This window comes from Gracilinanus agilis, chromosome 4, assembly GCF_016433145.1.
Source record: "Gracilinanus agilis isolate LMUSP501 chromosome 4, AgileGrace, whole genome shotgun sequence".
Lineage (NCBI taxonomy): Eukaryota > Metazoa > Chordata > Mammalia > Didelphimorphia > Didelphidae > Gracilinanus > Gracilinanus agilis.
This window is the reverse complement of record NC_058133.1, coordinates 143,679,698-143,704,601: the sequence shown is the minus strand read 5'-3', so window position 1 is coordinate 143,704,601 and position 24,904 is coordinate 143,679,698. Positions and strand designations below refer to the sequence as shown.

General features: G+C 35.8%; 1 protein-coding gene across 1 annotated transcript in view; it reads left to right on the top strand.

The window, feature by feature from the left end:
• The window catches only part of WDR64 (WD repeat domain 64), a 214,702-nt gene that overhangs the window by 184,758 nt on the left and 5,040 nt on the right, over nt 1-24,904 (top strand). Inside the window, exons 21-27 of the mRNA XM_044674508.1 lie at nt 2,778-2,883; nt 3,718-3,776; nt 12,790-12,899; nt 15,067-15,255; nt 17,099-17,204; nt 18,061-18,141; nt 24,245-24,358. Of these exons, the coding sequence (XP_044530443.1) occupies nt 2,778-2,883; nt 3,718-3,776; nt 12,790-12,899; nt 15,067-15,255; nt 17,099-17,204; nt 18,061-18,141; nt 24,245-24,358 (765 nt within the window). The remainder of the gene's footprint in view (nt 1-2,777; nt 2,884-3,717; nt 3,777-12,789; nt 12,900-15,066; nt 15,256-17,098; nt 17,205-18,060; nt 18,142-24,244; nt 24,359-24,904) is intronic.

The window sequence follows — 24,904 nt, the reverse complement described above, 5'->3', positions numbered from 1 at the left end:
ATGCAATGACCCAGGACAATCCAGAGGAACTTATGAGAAAGAATGCTATCCACATCCAGAGAAAGAACTGTGGGAACAGATATGCAGAAGAAAAACATATGATTGATCACATGGTTTGACAGGGATATGATTAGGGTTTTAATGTTAAAAGATCACTACTGCAAATATGAATAATATGGAAATAGATTTTGAAGAATTATATGTGTATAACCCAGTGGAATTGCTTGTCAGCTCCAGGAAAGGGAGGGAAAAGGGGTGGAAGTCATGAATCATGTAACCATGGAAAAATATTCTAAATTTAAAAAAAAATTTTTTTCAAAAAAAAAAAAGAAGCCGTTTTCCTCATTCTGGGTCATTCATTATGGTCAGGCAGCCAGGTGGTGAGTTGTTAGCTAACTACATCCTTAATGATTATGAAAGGCTTGCCTAAAGTCCATTTACTCTCCCTTATCCGCAAGGGCAACTCTGACCAAGGTCAAAATTAAGATGTCAATTATTTGGGTGAAGAGGTAGGGCTCAAATACATGAGAATGATAGATTGGGGAACAGGGAAAGGATCTTTCATGTCATGAGCCAACACTGCTTCAGCTGGATTAGGAAGGGAAATGGTGAGGGTTTGGTGGTCTTGGAATGGTAAAGATCAGAGAAGTTAGTTCTCTCTTGAAACACTAAGGAAGAATAGAAATTAAACTTGATATGAGAGGCCCTACTCCTAGAGGAGGCCTTGATGGCAAAGAGATCTGATGTCTGGGTCTCTATCTCTGTAAATTAGAATCTTGGTGTTTGAGGCTGTTGACCTTAGTTTTTGATATCTGAGGCCTCTGGTCTGCAGATCTAATCTAGCAATGACAGCTTTCTCTTCCTAGTTTGGTGGTGATGGAAAACTGAAGAATTTGCTAGGCAGTAGAGCACTGAACTGGCTTAATGAAGAGAGCTGCCTTCTAGTGGCATAAGAGCCACCAGGAAAAAGGAGTCGGGAATCTAGTCAAAAAAGATAATCATCCTTACTTTCCTGAGAGTGGCACAAGGAACTAATAGATTATAGTCCCAGAGATATAAACCACCCATCTGTACCCACCCTTTGCCACTGCTATTGATTGCTATGTGATCCTCAGTTGCTGGACCTTTAGAGAGGCATTGGTACTTTTTGGTTGATTCAAAGCGTAATGAGCCTGAATGAACCCTGTGGAGACTATCTCAGTGAATATACTGCTAGAACTCTCCAGGAAATTTCAGGGACCCCAGAGACAAGGTGACTCACTCATTGCTCGTGCCTTTAGGGATAGTGAAATTTCTAGCTGTTTCCAGTCAGGACTGAAAGGAGTTAGAGCATTTTAGAATGACATGAAAGACTTTGTGTTGCTTTGGTCGTCCCTTCTGTAATACTTGAGCAAAGATGAGGTACTGCATGGAATAAGGAAGAGGATTCCTAATGATGCTTCCCTGATTACACTTACACAGATGACAAGAGGAAATTTCAAGGAGGGGTAGATAAGGATGACCCTTTGCCCTAATATAATGTGGCTGGGAGTTCCCTCATGTGGGTCATGATCTCAAATAGCTAAAATTATACTGCTGCTTTTTGCCTCTTGGGTGTGTGTGTGTGTGTGTGTTTTCCTATAACGCTCACATTCTGAACCATGAAAAATCCTAAGGGGGCATAGTTCTAAATTGTTTTCCAGAATGGCTGGACCAGTTCACAGTTCTACCAACAATATATTAATATTCTTATTTTCCAATAGCCCCTATACCATTTGTCATTTTCCTTTTTTGTCAACTTTGTCAATCTGATTAGTGTTAAATATAAACTCAGAGTCATTTTAATTTCTCTATTAGTGATAGAGCACTTTTTCATGTTACTTGATCCCTTGGATTTCTTCTTCTGAAAATTGCCTATTGATATGGTTTAACAATTAAGGAGTGACTTTAGTTTTTATAAATTTCACTCAGTCTCCTTAGAAATGAGACATCACAGAAGCTGACTGCAAAGGTATTTCCCCTGATTTCCTGTTTTTCTTATATTTTAGCTGCAATCATTTTGTTCATGGAAAAATGTTTTAGTTTTATGTAACCAAAATTGTTCAGTTTGCCTCCTATGAATCTCTATATCTTTTCTTTGGACATGAACTTCTCCCTATCCATAAATCTGAGAGGTAAATTCTTTAATATTCTTCTAATTTGTTTATGATGTCAACTTCTTTGCCTAAATCATGAACCCATTTGGAACTTGTCTTGGTAGACAACCTTGGTAAATGGAGTTTTTCCAGAATCTGAAAATATTTAAATACATTTATCAAAATATTCAAAAACAAAAAAAGTTCATGATCCCCAGGTTCTTATTTGAAGCAAGGGGACAGCAATTGCTGGGGAAGGAGGCAGACAGTGCTGAGCCCAAATAGGCTAACATTTGAAGTGTATCCTTTGCTATTTTCCTTCCCTTTTTCACCAGCTTGGTTCAAAAAGATAATCCATCCCAGAGGTGGAAGAGGCAAAGGTGTGGCTGGAAAGGGAGACATACACAAGAGAGATGTAGTGCAGCCACACTAGGATAGGGATCAAAGAAAGGGAGTTATAACTACGCTCAACTCAGACAGCACACCACCAAATCTAACTGCTGTTGTTGTTAGGTAGCTAACACATTTAAGTATCTACAACTGTCATAATAAACAAAGATTATTTTGTAGGTGTCATTATACTTGGAAATTTAACTTCAAAATTAAAACTTTACAGGAATGAAAATCACAACAAATTTTTTGTTTTTATTATTTTTCATTCAGGGGAATTTACTGAAGGATATGTTACCTTTTACAAAACACTCTGCAATTTCTCTGACTACACTGCACACTGATAGCTGCAGCAGAATCCTACTTGCTGGGAACATGGGTAAGAGATCATTCTGTTCTGGGGTTTCCCCCATCCACCTACCCATGGGCATCATGATAGCTTATGTGTTAGAAAATTAGTCACAAAAATAATCTTGTCAAATATACTAGGACAAAGGCAAGATTAAGAGGTTGCTTGCTCTAATGCTAGACATAGAATACAGGATTGAGCATCCAAAGAATGTAATTTTATTCTTACTTCTTCTATTGACTCTATAATCTCAGGGAAATTGTTCTGTTTTCCCATCTGTACAGTAAGGCTATTACTACTTTCCAACCACCCACATTGTTGTAAAGAGTGCAAATTGCCATCACTCCCTTAGTATAAAAAGAATAATCTGTATAAAACTGAATTGATGAAGGGAACAATGACATTATAGAGGGAGAGGGATAATTAGTTCTTGCTCTTTTTATAGCTGGCCTTTCATAGCTATTGCTTAGACTAAATCAGAATTAATAAGAAGGCAAGTATCTCTTTAGTAATTTGTATTTCTTTTAAGGAAAAGATTATTCCTTGCCTTCTTAATTTCCATTAATTATTTCACACATAACCCTTATCCAAAAGCTTTTCATTCTCAGCTATTAAAGTGACATTCATGATACATGAAGCATGAAAAATGATGCCGTGAAAGTGGGAACTTTGTGTATTATACTCAGAGAGAAAAGACACAACCAGGTTGTTATGAAGTTTTGTCCTTTGGCTTCTCTTGCTCTTTTGTTTGGCATCTTAAATGTTTGACTACTGGGAAATTGGTAGCATGAGTGGTATTTATCTGGAACCCGCAGAATATACAATTAAGGAGTCTAAATCTCTAAATATTTATATTCTGTACAGAAGGTCATATTATCCTCTGGAGTATTGGTTCCTTCCTGGAACCTCCACATGAAGAAAAGGTAAGAGCTCACTTTATCTCTTGAATCAATCAACAAGTATTTCTTTCTTATTTATTTTATTTTATTATACATTTATTAATATTCATTTTTAACCTGATTACATGCTTCATACCCCAACTTTCCCCTTCACCCCCTGCTCTCCCCTCACCCATGGCTGATGCACATTTCCACTGGTTGTAACATGTGTCCTTGTTCGGGGCCCATTTCCATATTGTTGTTAGTTGCATTGGTGTGGTTGTTTCTAGTCCACATCCCCAATCATGTCCACCCCAACCCATGCATTCAAGCAATTGATTATCTTCTATGTTTCCTCTCCTGCAGTCCTTCCTCTGAATGTGGATAGCGTTCTTTACCATAAATCCCTCAGAGCTGTCTTGTGTCATTGCATTGCTGCTGGTACAGAAGTCCATTACATTCGATTTTACCACAGTATATCAGTCTCTGTGTACAATGTTCTCCTGGATCTGCTCCTTTCGCTCTGCATCAGTTCCTGGAGGTCTTTCCAGTTCACCTGGAACTCCTCCAGTTTATTATTCCTTTTAGCGCAATAGTATTCCATCACCCGCATATACCACAATTTGTTCAGCCATTCCCCAATTGAAGGGCATCCCCTCATTTTCCAGTTTTTTGCCACTACAAAAAGCACAGCTATAAATATTTTTGTACAAGTCTGTTTATCTATGATCTCTTTGGGGTACAAACCCAACAATAGTATGGCTGGATCAAAGGGCAGGCATTCTTTTATAGCCCTTTGAGCATGATTCCAAATTGCCAGCCAGAATGGCTGGATCAGTTCACAACTCCACCAGCAATGTATCAATGTCCCGATTTTGCCACATCCCCTCCAGCATTCATTATTCTCCCCTTCTTTCATTTTAGCCAATCTGCTAGGTGGGAGGTGATACCTCAGAGTTGTTTTGATTTGCATTTCTCTAATTATTAGAGATTTAGAACACTTTCTCATGTGCTTATTGATACTTTTGATTTCTTTATCTGAAAATTGCCTATTCATGTCTCTTGCCCATTTTTCAATTGGGGAATGGCTTGATTTTTTATACAATTGCTTTAACTCCTTGTATATTTGAGTAATTAGACCCCTGTCAGAGTTTTTTGTTATAAAGATTTTTTCCCAATTTGTTGTTTCCCTTCTGATTTTGACTACATTGTTTTTGTTTGTACAAAAGCTTTTTAGCTTGATATAATCAAAACCATTTAATTTACATTTTGTAATTTTCTCTAACTCTTGCTTGGTTTTAAAATCTTTCCTTTCCCAGAGATCTGATAGGTATACTATTTTGTGTTCACTTAACTTATTTATAGTTTCCCTCTTTATATTCAGGTCATTCACCCACTCTGAATTTATCTTTGTGTAGGGTGTGAGATGTTGATCTAAACCTAATCTCTTCCATACTGTTTTCCAAGTTTCCCAGCAGTTTTTGTCAAATAGTGGATTCATGTCCCAAAAGTTGGGCTCTTTGGGTTTATCATACACTGTCTTGCTGATGTCATTTACCCCAAGTCTATTCCACTGATCCTCCCTTCTGTCTCTTAGCCAGTACCATATTGTTTTGATGACTGCTGCTTTATAGTATAGTTTAATATCTGGTACTGCTAGGCCCACTTCCTTCACATTTTTTTTCATTATTTCCCTTGATATTCTTGATCTTTTGTTATTCCGAATGAAATTTGTTATAGTTTTTCCTAATTCAGTAAAGAAGTTTTTTGGTAATTTGATAGGTATGGCACTAAATAGGTAAATTAATTTGGGTAGAATGTTCATTTTTATTATGTTAGCTCGTCCTACCCATGAACAATTAATGGCTTTCCAATTGTTGAGATCCAGTTTTATTTGTCTGGAAAGTGTTTTGTAGTTGTTTTCGTATAGTAGCTGTGTTTGTTTTGGTAGATAGATTCCCAAGTATTTTATATTGTCTAGGGTGATTTTAATGGTGTTTCTCTTTCTACCTCTTGCTGCTCTAATGTGTTGGAAATATATAGAAATGCTGATGATTTATGTGCATTTATTTTGTATCCTGCCACTTTGCTAAAGTTGTTGATTATTTCTACTAGCTTCTAAGTTGATTCTCTAGGATTTGTTAAGTAGACCATCATATCATCTGCAAAGAGTGATAGCTTAGTCTCCTCCTTGCCTATTTTGATACCTTCAATTTCTTTTTCTTCTCTAATTGATATTGCTAGAGTTTCTAGTACTATGTTGAATAAAAGAGGTGATAATGGGCATCCTTGTTTCACTCCTGATCTTATTGGGAAGGCTTCTAATTTATCCCCATTGCATATGATGCTTGTTGATGGTTTTAGGTATATACTGTTTATTATTTTTAGGAAGGGTCCTTCTATTCCTATACTTTCCAATGTTTTCAATAGGAATGGATGCTGTATTTTGTCAAAGGCTTTTTCGGCATCTATTGATATAATCATGTGATTTTTGTTTGTTAGACTGTCGATATGATCAATTATGTGGATGGTTTTCCTAATGTTGAACCATCCTTGCATTCCTGGTATAAATCCCACCTGATCATGGTGGATGATCCTCTTAATTACTTGCTGGAGTCTCTTTGCTAATATTCTATTTAAGATTTTTGCATCTATGTTCATTAGGGAGATTGGTCTATAGTTTTCTTTATCTGTTTTTGGTCTACCTGGCTTTGGAATCAGTACCATATTTGTGTCATAAAAGGAATTTGGTAGGACTCCTTCTTTGCTTATCATATCAAATAATTTGTATAGTATTGGGATTAGTTGCTCTTTGAATGCCCCTATTCTGCGTACCTTCAATGCTGCACCCCGTTGTGGTGTTCCTTTGATCGTTTGGGTTCGTTTTTATGTCCCCTTGAGGAGTCTTCTATGCATCAGTTAGGAGAGATCGAGCAGCTGCTCCTTACTCTGCCGCCATCTTTACCGGAAGTCCCCTTGACAAATATTTCTTAACGCCTGCTACATGCTAGGAACTATGTGAGAGTGGGGGCATACAAGGACAAAAATTAAAGTCTCTTCCTTCAAAGAGTTTAAATTCTATCAAATGGAAAACACAGTCTGGACCTTCAATGAGCTTAAAAGTTGGCTAGAAAGATAGACATTAGTGTATTGCTTTAGTCAAGACATTCAGTCTCTCCAGGTTTTAATTTCATCTTTAAGATGAAACTACCAAACTAGTTGACCAGAGTAAAGATCCTACCAGGTTTAAATCTATGGTCTTAGGTGAATATATATCAAAAGATAGTTAAACAGGAGAAGACAAGTGTCTCAGTGGATTTAGCCAGGCTTGGGGACAGAAGATCTTGAGTTCAAATCTGCCTTAGAAACATCCTAGCTGTGTGGTCCTAGAAAGTCACAATCCCATTTGCTAGCCTTTACCACTCTTCTGCCTTGGAACTAATTCTTACTATTAATTCTAAGACAGAAGGGAAGGATTTTTTTAAAAGATAGTTAGATGGCTAAATTGGAAATATGTATTGAATGACTTTACATATATAATCAATATATTGCTTGCCTTTTCAAGGGTGGAGAAGAGGAAGAAAATTTGGAATTCAAGATTTTTTTAATTCATGTTAATTTTTTTAGAAAATGAAATTAGGAAATATTTAACAAAATAAATAAAAAGCTATTTTTAAAAATAGTTAGCAGTGGTCTGCTAGCTCATGTAAGGAAAAAAGTCAAAAGGCTGAGTCATCCACAAAATGAATCACCAGTTTTCATATCTTCTATACATTTTAATTTACAATGCAATGAAAAGAGGGCAATGATACTTTGTATCTGCTATTTGCTATAAAGACATATACAGGCCTAATATATATTATACTACTAACTTCTCTTCTATTGCACTGTTAATTATGTGAGCAGAATTGTAGAACTAGAATACATATTGATATATTATTATTGTTGCTATTCTTACTATTATTGTTTGTTGTCATTGTTGCCTTCTGATTTCACCGGACTGGGGAAGTCTTAGTGTGAAAATATTCTCTACCTTTGCCAACATGTAACTTTTTGCAATAAATAGTCTTCAAGAATTTCTTTAAGGCACTGAGAAATTAAGTCATTTGCCCAAGGTCACACAGCTAGAATAGAACAGAGGGATTATATTTTATACTTTTTAATAGTGTCACTATTAAGACATGACACCAGATAAGATATTTTACATCCATCAGATTGTTTAAATCATTCTACATTTATTATCTCATTTTATGTATTCAAACTTAGAACTACAGAATAAAAAGAGACTTATATAGGTCATCTAGTCCATCCCTCTGATCAACTGCTGCTAGTCAGGATTCTAAACCCTCTCAACTGCCAGAAATTCTGCAGTTAGCCTTTTGCAGGGTTGATTGAACCCTCTGTACTACAGCCCTCATTTCAGCCAAATGGCTATCTTAGAGAAGTAGATTTATAACCCAATTTACCTTACTAAATATTTCTTCAGTCTAGCCCAGCTTCAGGTAAATAGCCAGTCTCAACACCTGTGTTCTAAAATCAAGCACCTGCCAATTTTCCATATATACATGGCCAGTACTTGACAAATTGTCCCCACAACACTTTCACTATGTCCCAAGTAAGCCAGCCAAATCTAATCAATGCCAAGTAGTCACAATCTATTAGCTAAATAAATAGTGCATTTGACCTGTAAGCATAAGTATAAATAATGTATTTAAAAATTGGATTTCTCTGCTGGATACATTAGCTAGCATTAAATTTTTAATTGTGATAAATAAAACAATTGTGATAGAGATTCAGAAAATAGTCCTTTAGCAAACAAATCAATATAGATGAAAACTGGTCCAATTGCTGAAAAAAATTCTTATTTCTACTTTATAGATAAGGTAAATATAAGGAACATAAAATCAAATTAGTTAAGTGATTTATTTAAGATCAAAGAGTAAAGTTAATTTCCTAAACATTTTTATTGATTTAAAAACTTAAATTTTTTTAATCTACTATTTGAACTGACAAGGTAAAGGTAAGACTTGTCCTTCAGCACTAGTGGCATAAATCTATTCTACTGTATAAATATAAGCTGTAGGTAGGTTGGGTTCTGTGAGGACTGCAGATTGGAAAGTAAGGAGGGTAATAAGAGAATGCCAAGAAAGGAAGAAAACTGATAGCTGAACCCTACATGAGGTCTCATTTGTCTCAAATAGTACCATTACTCCATATGTTTCCAGGGCCTATGGGACAGCCATTGACACCTCTACATGTGGATTTTAAGAGTATTATGAACCCCTTTGATCTCTTGAATAATATATCATCAAACATTTTCTCAATTCCACAAAGATAAGGATGGAATTTTTCAAAAAGAGCTTTACTATGTGTAAGGATTAAATTAGGAGTTTTGACAAAATAAAAGAGCAGCTTTTAATGATTTAAGCTTTAATGAGAATACAGTAGAGTTGTACATTAATATTATCCCTTTAAGCCAGAGAAAAGAAAACTTCTAGCAGCTTTTAACAATTAACAATTTAGTTTGATTAAAATAGGGATAGCAAAATGAATATAGTAAAGGAGAGAAATATAGGAAAGAGATAAAGAAAATTTCCTAATGTCTATACTAGTTATCCTATAACTGCCTATAATTACTATCTTAAACTGCCTATATCTACCTATAAACTGCCTATAAGTGCCATTAGAGATCACCCTTCAGCTCAGTTCACCAGGCAGAATATATATATATATATATATATATATATATATATATATATATATATATATATATATATATCCCAACTACCAACTAATCACCAACCCACTCCACTAGCCACCAACTTCCAATGACCAACTCACACCCAGCAGCCAACTTCCCAGCATCTGCCAGTCCTGTCAGCAACTGACAGACCAACCAACTGACACTGGTGGCCTTTTATCCCCTTTTTCTACCTGACTTCCTGTCTCTAGGATTCCTCCTTCCTGTCTTTATGGTTTCTACTTCCTGTCATTGTGGGCTGGTTAATCCCTACACATCTCTATAAGAGGACCTCCAGGTACCCATTAAATTAAAAAAAGGAATAAAGAATTCCTTTTTATATATAGAAAACTGAATAGTTTACAAAGGACAGAAATCTTGCCCTACAGTAACTACAATCTGGGGACAGTTTGAGTGGCACAATCTGAATAATGTATCTACCCTATTCCTATTCCATGCCCAAGCCCTATCTAGAAAACTTGGTTGGGGAAGGTCTTTCCCTGTGTGGCAATAAAAATTTATGTTCAAAGCTTTTAGATCTTCTGCACTGACTTTGCAAACAGCTTTATTGTCTTTATACTAGAGGTGTCTATGACCAGTGTCCCTGAAATATCAATTCTTAGCTCTGGTCCTAATATTACCTGATGGTTTGCCTGAAACATCCTCATTAGCCCATTTTTAAGGTTGAATCCATCATTAGAAAGACTCTGCTTTTCAAACTATTGTACTAACTAGTATCCATGTTCAATCTCACCATATCAGGAAGTCACCAAACCATCCAGGGCTTCAACTTCCTCATCTGTGAAATGAGAATGTTGGTCTAGATGGCCTTTAAGGTCTCCTCTAGTTCTAGATCCTATGGTCCTATGAACCTACAAAAGGCAATAATAGATAAGTCATTTCATCATGGAGCAACATTTTTAAGTAATCAGGTTGTGGTCAGCCTTAACAATAGACTAATGAAGATGATCCTGACAAAAATCTCAGGCAAATTGGGCTTTAGGCATAGTTTCAGGTGATAGTTCCAATGTTTTAAGATCATGTGGTAGAGGCTCCACTGAAGGCCTAAACATGGGAAGAACTGTCTCTCTGGACAAGTAATTAATCAGACTTCTTGGAGATATTGGAGAAAAGATCCTTGACCACCATTTTTGGTTATTTCCTCTAAGCTTTGAGATTCTCAAAGTTCCACAAAAGGTAATAAATTTAGCCATATATATATAAACACACACACACACACACACACACACACACACACACACACACACACATATATATATATATATATATATATATCTGGCTCTTTCATTTACCCTTTCCTTTTGAAAATTCTTTTCCAAGTCTGGTTTCTAGTGTTCTTTTCTCTCTTCTCCCATAAGATCTATATGTTTCCTCTTTCAGGGTCTTGCTCATAGCAAGAAGTTACTTTAGGTCCAAACTGGCAAAAGTTTAAGATATGTGTGAGGTGAAAGTGAAGAAGGTAGAAGGAAGGATGGATGGGAGAAAGGAGAGAGGAAGGGAAAGGAAGGTAGTCAGTCCCCCGTCTGGGCAGGGGAAAATTGACCAGAGCCCTTCAGGGCTCAAATAAAAGATCAGAGAGCAGCTTAGGGTTTAGAATAGCCAGGTTTTATTTTAATTAAAAAGGGGAAGGCCTAGGAAAAACTAGGAGGTAGATAGAAAAGGAAAAAGACACCAAGAGAGAGAGATCAGCGTAGATAGCATCAGCCAACCTCCAGGCTCAAGAGAGCAGAGAGTGGAAAAGGCGCCAAACTTTCTCTTTTATACTTTCTCCAACATCTCCCACAAAGCAAGTAGGAGGTGTCGGGGGAAGTTGTAGCAGGGAACCCTGGGAGACATAGTCTTCCAGGGCTTACAATAATTTTAGACACATATGTCATATATCAAAGATATTTAAATGTCAAGAATTCTTTTTCTTGTTAATCAATACTAGCAACAAAAATCATGTAACTAAATAAATACATTAAAAATTAAGTGCAAAACCACAAACTCCACATTGTTTACAACTTATTTTAAAATATGCAAATTATATATACATGATACTATAAACATCCTCTGCTTTTGAATTCCCTTTGTAGTTATTTTACTTGGATTTTTTTCTCTTAATTTTGTAGCTGTTATTTTTTTAATGTAATCATGGTATGAATTATTCTTATTTTTCTTTTCTATTGTTTTCCTCTCTTCATATATTTCCCTTATTTTCTTTATATTTCTGATATTTGTCGTTTCAAGAACATAATACAATCCATTATATTCAAATATCACAATTGATTCAGCCATTTCTCCCATTCATTGCATTTATGTTATTTCTAGCTATTTTATCAGAATAAATAAAGTATCCATGAATATTTTCATACAAACTCAGCTTCTAACCCTCTCAATAATATCCTTAGGGCCTACCCCTAGTAATGGGATCTCCAGGTCAATGAGTATGAATAGCTTAAAGATCTTAATGTATAATACCTCTAGCATTGTAATATTAGGCTTGTTTTTCCAGGTTCCTATTAGTATTCATTTTGATCACTTTATCCCATCTGGTTCTCAGTTAATATATATAACCAGGACCATATTTTGCTGGATTGGTCCTTAGGCAGCAGACACATTCTGTTGCCAGGACCATACTCTTTTCAAAACAAGTCTCTCCAGTTTGATCACACCCAGTGGAACATTTGTTCCAGTACCACAACCCTTCAAGGATGCAGGATTAGTTCCATTGTAAGATGAGTGTTAAAGTAAGACTTTTTTTAATATTTATACTCTGTAAGCCATTATGCATATGCTGGGGGCAAGAATGAATTCTTGAGGACAGAAAAGTCTGAGGTGAAAGGAAACTCTTTCCTAATTATGAAATCAAAGCCACCACGACAAGGAATGGAACAAAATATTTTGGATAGCACCTTGCCCAGCATCCCTTAAATCATATTATTTTGGCATCTGCCTATTCTTTCTAACTGAATATGTTTGTGACATATCTGAATTTGCTTATTATTTCTTATTATCATGCCTTGAACATGTATAAGAGTCATAATAGTATAATAGCAAATGTTACACCTAAAGTCAGGAAATATAGGGTTAAATCCTACATCAAATTCTTAGTAGCTGTATGATGACTATTGAAATGTATTGAAGCTCTTAGTGCATTAAATGTAAAATTGGGCATATTAATAACTATGTTACCTGCCTCACAAAGTTGTTATGAGGAAAATGCCTTGCATACCTTAAAGTCTATATAACTATAAATAAGTATTTGTTGAATTATCATATTTTTGTTACAGAATTCATTTTGTTATTGTTACTTAGAAATTTAAGCAGCTGGTTGCATGGCGTGGACATAGTTTGAGAGTTGTTGACATTCTCTATATAGAGGACAAGCAAGTGGTAATCTCCGCCTCGGTTGATGGGTCTATAAGGTATGTGAATGCTTAAGACATCTACCAAAAGGAGATTTATGATAGAGCTCCCTGATTATTAAGCAGATAGAGGTAAAGGAAAAACTAGTCTCATAATCTTATGGTCCAAATGATACCATGTTAAGTTTAGAATTATTTGCTAAATCCTCAAGTGCCTTAAATGATCCTACAACAGACAAAAGCAAGAAAGTTTAGAACCTTAACAAGGAAAACGACTGAGAGAAATGGCTATAAAACTAAGGAATACCATGGATATATGATTTGTATAAAGAAGCAAATGATAAGAGAAGAGTTAACATGAGTAGGCTGTGATCAGAGCTGTGATTACCAGATTTGTTGCTATTTGGGAGCAGAATAACAGGACTGATTTAGCATTCTAGTTGACTACAAGGAATATTCAAAATATAACGTTATAACATACACGAAAAATGTTATTCACAGCTCTGGCCCCTCAACTCTGTACTCCACCCCATTTTAACAACTTTTCAGCAAACATATTAATTATTTTTATCACTGACTTTTAAAATCTATCTTGCTAACTTCAGAATTACTACTTCAAATTGCTAACCACCCTTCCCAAACACATCTTTTCACAACAAAGATGATACCTTCCTAAGGTATTTATTTCTAAATGTCATCACTTTCAAATCTTATAAAACAAACATATATAGACCTTTTGCATGGAGTAATTGTGGTTGAAGGCTAGGTTTGAACCAGAACTAGGAAGTCAATCAGAAGGCAAATGTTTAGTAGTACTGAAGTCTAGTACAGCTAAAGCTCAGGAAATTAAGGTTTAAGGGAATCAAGAAAGAAGGTTCAGTACCTTGGAGAACTCTAAGTGTAATGAGAACAGCAGCAGAGCCTGGATAATATACATCAGCAACTGGTCCAACAAACTGAAGATTGTTACTTATCCCTAAAGTTATGCAGGTTTTCATGCTATTAGACTTTTAAAAACGATAATAGATTTACATACAATATCTCATTTAGTCTATAAATTGCTTTTCACACGTTATTTCATTTATGCTTTACAACAATGATACTGCAGATAGTCTTAGAGGAGTGGAATGATCTATCCAAAGTTACAAGATTAGTGCTTGACAGAACAAAAATTCAAACCCAGGTCTTCTGATTCTATATTAGGTGAATACAGACAATCTAGATTTGGGGGCTTATAATTCTCAAGGACAGAGCAGGCTGGTATTTATCCTCAAAGTTTAATTTGGGGGTTGTTATTTACATTCTCTTGTGGTTAGCATCTGCCAGCCTAGGGATCCTGGTTTGGATCAAATTCTTATTCTAACTATGACCTCCCAAGCTGGACCTATGATAGGTGGATCTATTCTGCTCCCCTTTGGGTCTTTGAAGTGAGATAAGGAAATAAAGTAAAAGTCCCTCAAATGTCATATGTATGTATATATATGCATATATATATATACATATATATTTCTACTAGGGATTCCCTTTAATTATCTTGTGTAGAAGAAAACCACAGACAAGTTGATGATAAAATATATCCATCACCAAATGATCCACTATTATCATTTTTTTCCAGAGACCAATAACTGAAAATGAGTATAATTATATAATGGAATATACTTAGAGGGAATGGACTGGTTTGTTTTTTCTCTGTATCCCCAGTGCCCAGAAGTGTCTGGAACACAATAGGTGTGTAAAAAATGTTTGTTGATGATCACTACCTTCACACAGAGAGATAAAGTAATCACATGAGGTCCTAAACAACATGTCCAAGATACTGGGTCTTCTTTATATCCTTAGGTCAATTGAGAATAAAGTTTCCAAACCTTTCTCCTAGTGCCAATACTTAAAAGGCAACATAAGAATTTTGTTTTTGGAGGTTTGATTTAGCAGATATATGTATCTTTGGTAGTCCTAGGTCCTAGTCACCCTTGCTTGGCTCTGCACATCATTTGTGAAAAATTACTTAAGCATTTTTCTCCCTTTGATGCCTCCTTTTCTAAATAAAATAAATAATGCAGTGTAGTCCTAAAGTTCTGTTCACAAGTATTATATGCTCTATGTGAATTGTCTCATAGTATTATATGGGATGAGAATTATCTAGGAGATAAATGAATTTGAAAAGCCTGAAGGATGAATAAAAAAGTTTTTAAATGGTCACAATTTTTTTTCTCTCCACTTCCTCTAGGGTTTGGCATGCCCGTAATGGACATTACTGTGGCTACTTTGGACAGCGCAGGACATTTAACCTAAGTCAGGTTACTGATTTCATCTTGCCTTGTGATGTCAACGAACACCCTGTAGAAATAAAAGAAGAAAGTAAATACATAGAAAAGAAACAGGGATATGAATATCCCCTAATATTTGACCGTGAAAAGTAAGATAATATTAATTTTTATTCACAAACTATATGAACTAGTTTTAAGAGTGTTTTATTTTTAAAAGGTTCTCTCTTTGATATATCACATATCACACATATAAGTGCATATAAACACATATGTATCCTTTCTTCTCAAAGCCACTGTAGTTCAGAATATTATACCTACATCATTTCAATACCCTTTGAATTGTCCTTCATCTCATCCCTTCATTTCATTCTACACACCACCAATATCCTTAATATGCAACCATTTCACTTTCTTGTGTTAAATATGCTGATGCCCCTCTGTTGCCTTTAGGTTAAGATTTGAACTTTTTTGACTCCTTCAGAGCTGTAACCAAAAGACGTGGGGTGGAATGTGAGTTTTGTCTCAAGGCGCATAAGTTGAAAAGATGCAAAGGATAATTTAAGAATGATTTTTATAGAGTATGCATTTTGGAATGTCTTATATTTACATTCTGGTAATATATACATGCTTTAGAGATTGAAAAAATGGAATTTAGAACCTACTTAGCAAGAATAATTAATTAAAAGAGAAAACTAACAAATTTCTACTTCCAAATGAGATCTCCTTCTATACAGTCATAACATATACTAATCTTACCTCAAGTGATAGTCTCACTAGCAGCATCCTAGCATCTGTTCTCCCATAGAACGAGTATCCTGAGACCTCTCTTCTTTTGGGGTGATGTCCCAGGATCTTCCCTCCCACCTAACTTGATTCATTTTTATTAATTTTTATACTATCATTCATTGTGCTATTTATTTCAATTACTAAAATTGTTATTTATATGTCTGGCCTTCATGATATAGTTTTAATATGCTTATCCAACTTTTTCTCTCAATATTCTCCAACTCCAGATTTCTGATTCCAGATGGAATAATCTCTCCACTGTCATCTGAATAATCATGCTTATTCCCTCCTGCATAGCCTTGCTTTTGATATGTGTTAGCCATAATTATATTTTTCCAAGTTCACTGGCTCTCTACATTTTGATTTTTTTTCTAACCAAAAAAAAAAGTATCTATCTTTTCTCATTTTCCTTTTCTAAAACTGAATAACCAAAAAAAAGATCTTTGAGATTTTCCCCCACCTGCCAGGATACTGAATTCCATTTGTTGTTATTACTACTACTACTTTGTAACTGGCTCAGAGGGGAAAGCCTTAAAGCTATTTTTTTATTATTTTACCACTAAAGGTGTTTAAAAGTCATATTGTACATTCTCCATTGAATTTTTAAAGTAGGATGAAAGGCTGTATGGGAAGAAAAAATTGCTCTCAACATTTCATTTTAGGAAACTTGCTATGAGCCAAATGAAAGTAAGCCAAGGGTCAGTCACAGCCCATGGACCAGTGGTTTTCCCAAATCCTCTATCCAGCCTTTTTACCATATGCTAATATATGTAAATTGGTTATGGAAACCATGTTATTTTCTTTGGGCAGTGGCACTGGTAATCATAGGAATCAAGACTTCATGTGGTACAATTGGTATGTTTCGGCCTAAAAAAGATGGGTTTGTGTTTTCGCTAGTAGTAGGGATGGGGAAAAAAGGACCATTTCCTGTTCTAGGAAGGAGCTGGACCAAATTCAGAGGTTCTTTCCAACTCTGAGATTCAATGATTTTATGAAGTTCAGTGGAGTATGGGGTGGAGTCAGCAGTAAATTCCTGAAGACTTGGCTGAGGCTAAATTAGAGAACTTGAGAAGCAAGAAAGGGGATATTGAGGTATCAGGAAGGAGAAGGATGCCAAGATATCAGAATTGAGACTTTATTGCTGAGATGCACTTTAGCATAATTAACTGCTAATACTTTTGTTTTTCTTTATATCTTTTTATTCAGATGGAAGAACATGAGTTCATTCTCCTTACTATTCAGACGGCCAACTCCCAAACCCTTCGAGGTTAATCAAGAATTTAAATTTTTCAAAGCCCTTGCTTCTCCTAAGGTAATTTTCCTCTTTTCTACCCCTTTATTTTTGCTTTCCTAGAAGTATACATGTGTTAAGAAGAAAAGCAAGATGCAAAAGCCTTTTTTTCTCTCAGTCACAAACTTGTCTTTTTTGCACATGAAAATAGTAGAGAGAAAGGTATGTGTTATTCACACCATTTCAACTTTTAACATCTCCTGGAACTTCAAGGAGCTTTTGGCATTTTGCCAAGATTTAACATGAACTTTCATTAGCCAACAATGATTTTCCCTACTATTCATACCACTTATGTTCTCTCTTATTAAAGGGGACAGGGTTAAAAGTCTTATAGTTGAGATTAAGTGATTCAGAAAGTCTTAGAGAGAATAAATGCTTGCTGAGCCCTCTCTGTCCTAACTGGGCAAAGTTTGAAGAAGCATTTTCTCTGGATTCAGAGGACTTGGGCATGAGTCCCATTTCTGATACTTATTATCTGTGGAATCTTGGGCAAATCACTTAAATTCTTTGAACTTCATCTGAAAATTTCCTCATCTGAAAATGAAGATTTGGGGCTAAATGAACCTGGAAGTCCTTTTCTGCTCTAGATTTTGATTCTATGACTTCTTCAGCATGACAATCAGAGCAAAAGAGTTTGGTTATTAAATTAAGATTATATTCATTTCATTTTGACCTCATTAGCATTCATCAGAGGTCATGCTCTATCTCTAAATTTTTGCTACTTGTGTAACTCATTTCCTTTTGAATCCTATGTATACTTGTTCAGCACTATTCCATATGGGGGTCTACCATTATAGTCATCACCATTGAGAAATATTAATTAAATGTGACCTTTCTATGGAACATACACATGCTCAATTACTCTTTTGTTTTACAGATTAGAAAAACTGTTTTGGAAAGTACCAGTACAGGAAACAGAGAAGCTGGAATTATATTTGGTTCTCTACCTATATACAGGGTAAATTCAAGCTGCTTTACTTTTTTGCATAGTAGAGTCAAATTTTCCCATGATTTCAAAATGGAACTCATCAAATAATTAATCAGTTTACATATATTTATTGAATATATACTATTTGCCCACTCAGCTGAATGCTATTGATAATACAAAAAAGTGTCAAACATTCCTGTCCTCAGTAAGTATGCAGTTTCATTGGGAATATAAAAGTAATTCATATGAAACATTTCAAAACCACTGCATCCTAGACTATGTGTTATTCTCTCTCTCTTCACTGATACCCATCCCTTCTGCCTACAACTATTCTCAAGTTCCTTTATTCTGAAGATGTCCCTAAACTGTTTTCTTGTCAAGGTTCCTTTCTCAAAGGAATAGTTTACAGAATTCCTCTCCATCTATTTACTTCTCACTCCATCTCATAATCTAATTCCTGTATTTCAACTGAAATTATTTTCTCAAAGTCACAATGACATTGTACACAATATCCAAAATCCATATTCAATGAATATCTCTTAGTTTTTATACTCCTTTCCCTCTATGTAGCATTTCACATTGTTAATTATTCTCTCATTCTGCATGCTCTCTATCCTTACCTAGCACAACATTGTTCTTTCTCTCTTTTTCTTCCTTCTTGTCTGCAATTTCTTCAGTCTCTTTCCATAGCCCCTCTTCCTCTTCTGCCTAAATGTTACTATTCCTAAGGATTTTATTCTCAGATTACTTTCCCTCTTTCTCTACTCTCTCTTTTGTGACTTCTTTATTAAAATACTCCAAAAATGGATCTTTTTCTTGATTCCCTCATTTCAGTTAATGACACTATCAATTTCTCTCATTCATCTTTAAATTCACCTTTTATTCCTTCCTTACTATTGTCTTCCACATCCAATCAGATATAAAGTCCTGCCTCTCAAATGCTATGCCCATCTTTAAACTTTCTGTACAAGTTGAGTGGCTGCCACAGATGCCAAATACTTAATTTACTTAAGAGCTGACAGTGAACAGTAACTAAGTGACTGAACAATTGGATAATTGTTGATCATCTGCATATTGATCATTGCAAGTTCTTTTGAACCCTGATCCAGACAGTCATTAATTTCCTTTTGTTAGGCCCTAGATAAAATTTCTCTCAGGATAATTTTTGGATTTTCTTTGTCAGCATTACTGCTCCAGATCTTCTCTTCTCCATGCCCCCTCACCCCCCCGCCAACAAATGCTGTAGTAACAGCTCAACTCTGAATTTGACATAGTCCCATAATGTTCCATTGACTTTACCTCTAAGGCTTTCAGTTATGTCTGTACTACTACTCCAGCCCAGTCAGTATACTACACTTTACTAGTTCTCCAAAAAAAGCATTCACAATTCCATGTACTAGACTACTTGAAATGAAGCTTATGATCCCAGCTGAAGCAGTATAGGTAGAACAGACCACCTGAGAATGGCAGTTTGTAGGTTTGAGGAAAATATTGACAGACAAAATGCACTATTTCTGGAAGAGATTGCTAGAGGAAAGTTATGCAGCAGGGATTGGCAGAGGACTGAATGAGAAAGATTTATTCACGGGATTTTAAGAGAATGCTGTCCTAAATTAGAAATAACTACATTAAGGTGGAAAATAATCGTAAAGACACATTGCCTGTGGACGGCAATTAGTAAGCAAGAGTAGAAAAGTTAGAGGAAAAGGAATTGCTGTACAGATGGTAGGCCAGTCAACCTTTCTTATTATTTACCAAATAACATATGAGATCTTTATTCAAGATCCTTTGAAAGATGTAACAGTAGAAATAAACCCTGCTCAATTACTTTCTAATAATAAACATCAGGCAAGAAATAAAAGATGTATGCTTGCCAAAGATATTCACAGCTATGATGGAGAAGATTCACGACAGAGTCTAAGTTAGAAGAGTAATTCCCCGTGACTTGTGAAGTCCCAAAATGCTTCTGTTCAGATTGTGTTGAATGCATCAAGCCACAATTAGTAAGCCAGTCAACAGACAGCGATTAAGTGCTTATAAGATAAAATGCTAAGCAATGAGGATTCAAAGAAAGTAAAAATAGTTACTGTCCTCAAATAAATCATATTCAAATTCATCTTATTTATAGGGCAGTATTATTCTTTGCTAGGAGGAATTGTAACACCCTCTGGGAAAGCTGGAGGTGTCACATACATACATGTACTTGCCAGTGTGAATTCTATATAATTTGTGGTTTATCTAGCAAAACTCATAGCACACTCTTTGAAAACCATTCATTGCCTTATCCTCAAAAGAACTACTCTATCCAATGAGGAGGAACCTAGAAAGTATGGTAGACAAAGTTGTGACCCTGCCTTTCACTCCTAGTCAAGCTCCAAAGTAATGAGACATCCAGTGAGACCATCATTCTTCTATCAGCCCACACATAACACCAACAATCAGAACACACATTCTTGAAGTTTTATTTAAACTCCACAATCCTCAGACTCCCCCTACTTTAAGCTACTCATTTATCTATAAGTTTCTGATAACAATAAACCTTGCTTTCATTTAGTGAGAGAATGTCCCTAGCTAAACTCAGGTTGTACTGAAGGTTACTAACCTTAAATAATCTATATATTTCCTTAAGAATTCAGCAACTCAAGCTTTTATGCCAAGACCTGAAAGATTATTCTACCAACAATTGAACCTCAACTACCTAGCCAGTATAGTATTTTCATGATATTCTCAGTGCTTAAGGAAGTCGTTAAGATGCAATTAAGGTAGGGGCAGCTGGGTAGCTCAGTGGATTGAGAGCCAGGCCTAGAGACGGGAGGTCCTAGGTTCAAATCCGGCCTCGGACACTTCCCAGCTCTGTGACCCTGGGCAAGTCACTTGACCCCCATTGCCTACCCTTACCACTCTTTCACCTATAAGACAATACACAGAAGTTAAAGGTTTAAAATTAAAAAAAAAAAAAGATGCAATTAAGGTAAATGGGAAAGATAGTTAAGCCTTGGACCTGGTTTCAAGTTTCATCTCCAATATATCTTATCTATGTCACTCTGGGTAAATCATTTAACTTCTTAGTGTTCCAGGTAACTCTAAGACTGCAAGTTACAGAAATGGTGTTAACCTGTATCGGTGACAGATGAAGTTCCTTTACTATTTCAAGGAAATCCCTAGTTCAATAAAGACCTTGATAGCCCATCAAATCCATGACCATGCCATCAACTTCATAATCACATGCCTAATCGGAGATTATACTTTCCAAACAGAACAAAATCAAAAGCTCTGCACATAATACTAGCTTTTCAGAGAATTCATCCATTTTATTCATATTATCTCAAGGGATAGCCATACTTTGTAAAAAGAGTCTATAGAACTCTTCCAGTCATCTGTGACTGGGTCACCATGTTTCATCCTTATCCAGGCTTTACCACCAGCTTAATTTGAGAATTAAAATATACATGGATAGATAATGAATATAAAAATATTTCACAAGTCATAATATCATAAACACATAATGTAGTTTGCTGTTTCTACTTCTGACACTTTGGCAGTGCTTCCTATATCTCCCAGATCAGAAGTATGTAATTGTTGCTTTCTGTGGATGAATTGGGTCCCTTGGAATAAATATCAAGTGAGAATCCACCCCAGTAATAACCATTGGTTATCACCTACAATTATTGGCATAGCTAAGGTTCCTATCAATATGCAATACCCTCTTGTCCTTTCCACCAAAAAAAAAATGTTCCTAAAGTAGAGGAGAATGGTACGGCCTGGCAGAAAGAATTGTTCATGCCTGAGGAAAATTTTGAAGCCTGAAACCATAATTTTTTTAAAACATTTATTAATATTTATTTTTTAGAAAAGTTAACATGGTTACATAATTCATGCTCTTACTTTCCCCTTCACCCCCTGAGCTCCCCCCACCCCCACCATGGCTGATGCGTATTTCCACTGGTTTTAATATGTGTCATTGATCAAGACCTATTTCCAAATTGTTGATAGTTGCATTGGTGTGGTTGATTCGAGTCTACATCCCCAATCATGTCCACCTCAACCCATGTGTTCAAGCAGTTGTTTTTCTTCTGTTTCCACTCCTGTAGTTCTTCCTCTGAATGTGGGTAGCATTCTTTTCCATAAATCCCTCAGAATTGTCCTGGGTCATTGCATTGCTGCTAGTACAGAAGTCCATTACATTCTATTTTAACACAGTATATTGGTCTCTGTGTACAATGTTCTTCTGGCTCTGCTCCTTTCACTCTGCATCAATTCCTGGAGGTCTTTCCAGTTCACATGGAATTCCTCCAGTTTATTATTCCTTTGAGAACAATAGTATTCCATCACCAACATATACCACAATTTGTTCAGCCATTCCCCAATTGAAGGGCATCCCTTCGTTTTCCAGTTTTTTGCCACCACAAAAAGCACAGCTATACATATTTTCGTACAAGTCTGTTTATCTATGATCTCTTTGGGGTACAAACCCAACAATAGTATAGCTGGATCAAAGGGCAGGCATTCTTTTATAGCCCTTTGAGCACAGTTCCAAATTGCCATCCAGAATGGTTGGATCAGTTCACAACTCCACCAGCAATGCATTAATGTCCCAATTTTGCCACATCCCCTCCAGCATTCATTACTCTCCCCTTCTTTCATTTTAGCCAATCTGCTAGGTATGAGGTGGTACCTCAGAGTTGTTTTGATTTGCATTTCTCTATTGTATAAAAAATCGAGCCATTCCCAATTGATAAATGAGCAAGAGACATGAATAGGCAATTTTCAGATAAAGAAAAGTATCAATATAAGCACATGAGAAAGTGTTCTGAAACCATAATCTTAAAGGAGCCCAGCACCTAGTTTTGAACATCCATCATTCTTGACCCTCAATCTTGAACATCTTTAGTTAGCTTAAAATTTTAATAGGCATAAAATTTGATGTGTCATTTTGTTTAATCAAGTTAATTTGCAAATTTGCTATATTCCCAGGAAACAAAATTTTATATCTTCAGTCCTATCACAAGCCTAAGCTGGAAGGCACAGAATGGAGACTACTGCCTTCCTTCCCAACTACCACACTCACATGTACACACTTTTAAAGCCTAGGAATATTGTACCCACCCTGCCATATTCAGAGATCATGTTACTTATTCATCTTCTCTGGATAATTGCTGTCCTTCTCTCCACCAAAAACAAATAAGAAGTCCTGATCAACAACTTCACTGAATAGTTCCCAGATAGGTAGCCCCCAACGTTGTATTAGGAATTCATAAGGGATCTAAGTAACATTTTTCAAGAATCTCCAGAAGGAGACTACTATTTGGTATATTTACTACCATTTAAAAATGGTTCATGGAAAAGAGGTAGAGAAAAGTCACCTCTGTTCAAGAAACCTTCATACTCTACATAAGTCAAGAAAGACACAATGTAGGAAGCACACTACACATGTTACTATGAAGAAAGCCTTGACCTATAACTGCAGTGTGTTTTCCTTAATCATGTGGCATTACACTTCCCAATTAGTGGCATTTCTCCACAATTTACTAGACTTTTATTCATAGGGTAGCACTTTCCTCCCTTAAAATCATTATCATCATCAAAGGTCTTTTTTAGTACACAATAAATGGATCAAATATCAAAGTATTGATTCTAGGTAACTTCTTTCAGCATCTTTCCAAAGCTCTATCAATCAACTACACTTATTTAATACCTACTAGGTGCAGAGCACTATGCTAGACATAGGTTGGAAGTACGGAGTGGGGGAGAGGGGAGGAGGAGAATATAACATTTAGATAAGACTTTTAAGTCTATAAAGCAAATATCCATAATCATAATAGAAGGCAAAAAACTATAAACGGTCTTAGCAAGGTAGCTACAAGTTGGCCATTAGGAGACATCCTAGATCTAGGGACTGGTATGATCAGCTATTTGAAAAGAGCCCACAAAAAGGAATGATACCATGGACAATTGGGACTAAGAGGGAGTTCAGTTTTAGATACATAATCCAGAGGAAAGAGATAAATTCAGTACACCACAGGAGATTCCAACATGCACTTAGAAGGGAGAAAGGTTGTATAAACCAGTTAGAAGTCAGGAGCACTAGTCAGGAAGTCTAGTATCATATTAACTATTCATTTTTATTTTTCAGGTTCCAAGCCCCACAAGTCTGAGATTCCTTCCCCTAATTGGTGCAGATGCGCATAAGGAATCTTCAGAAAATTTCCAAGGGAAAAAGAAGGGAGGTCGTGTTCAGCATTTACAAGTAAGTTTAAGTTATAGGAATTCTTTGATGTAGTTCTGTTGATTTTTTAATATATTCTTTTAAATCTAGATTTATTTTTATTTTCATTTTCCAATTCTCTCTCTCCTACCTCCACCTCCCATACACATTAAGGAAACAATAAACAAACAAAACCTTTTAAATATGTGTGGGTTGAAATTATGCATTATTCTCCAGTATATATTAGCTAGTATACGGAATCTTAGATTGGCAACTTCCTATAGAAAATTAGTGGAAGTTAGGTGCCCTTGAGAAGAGAGACACCAATCTCTCCTTATAAAGAGTAGAGAAATCTCCCTCTTCCTTTTTTTAATTTTGTTTTCTTTAAGTGTTTTTCCATGGTACCATGATTCATGTTCTTTCCTTCCCCTTTTCCCTTCCCTTTCCCAGAGCCAACAAGCAATTCCACTAGGTCGGTGATGGACAAACTACAGGCCACGGGCCAGATGCAGCCCCCTGTAATGTTCTATCTGGTCACATGACATTATTCCTAATCCAACGAATACAATGAGTAGGATACAATACAAT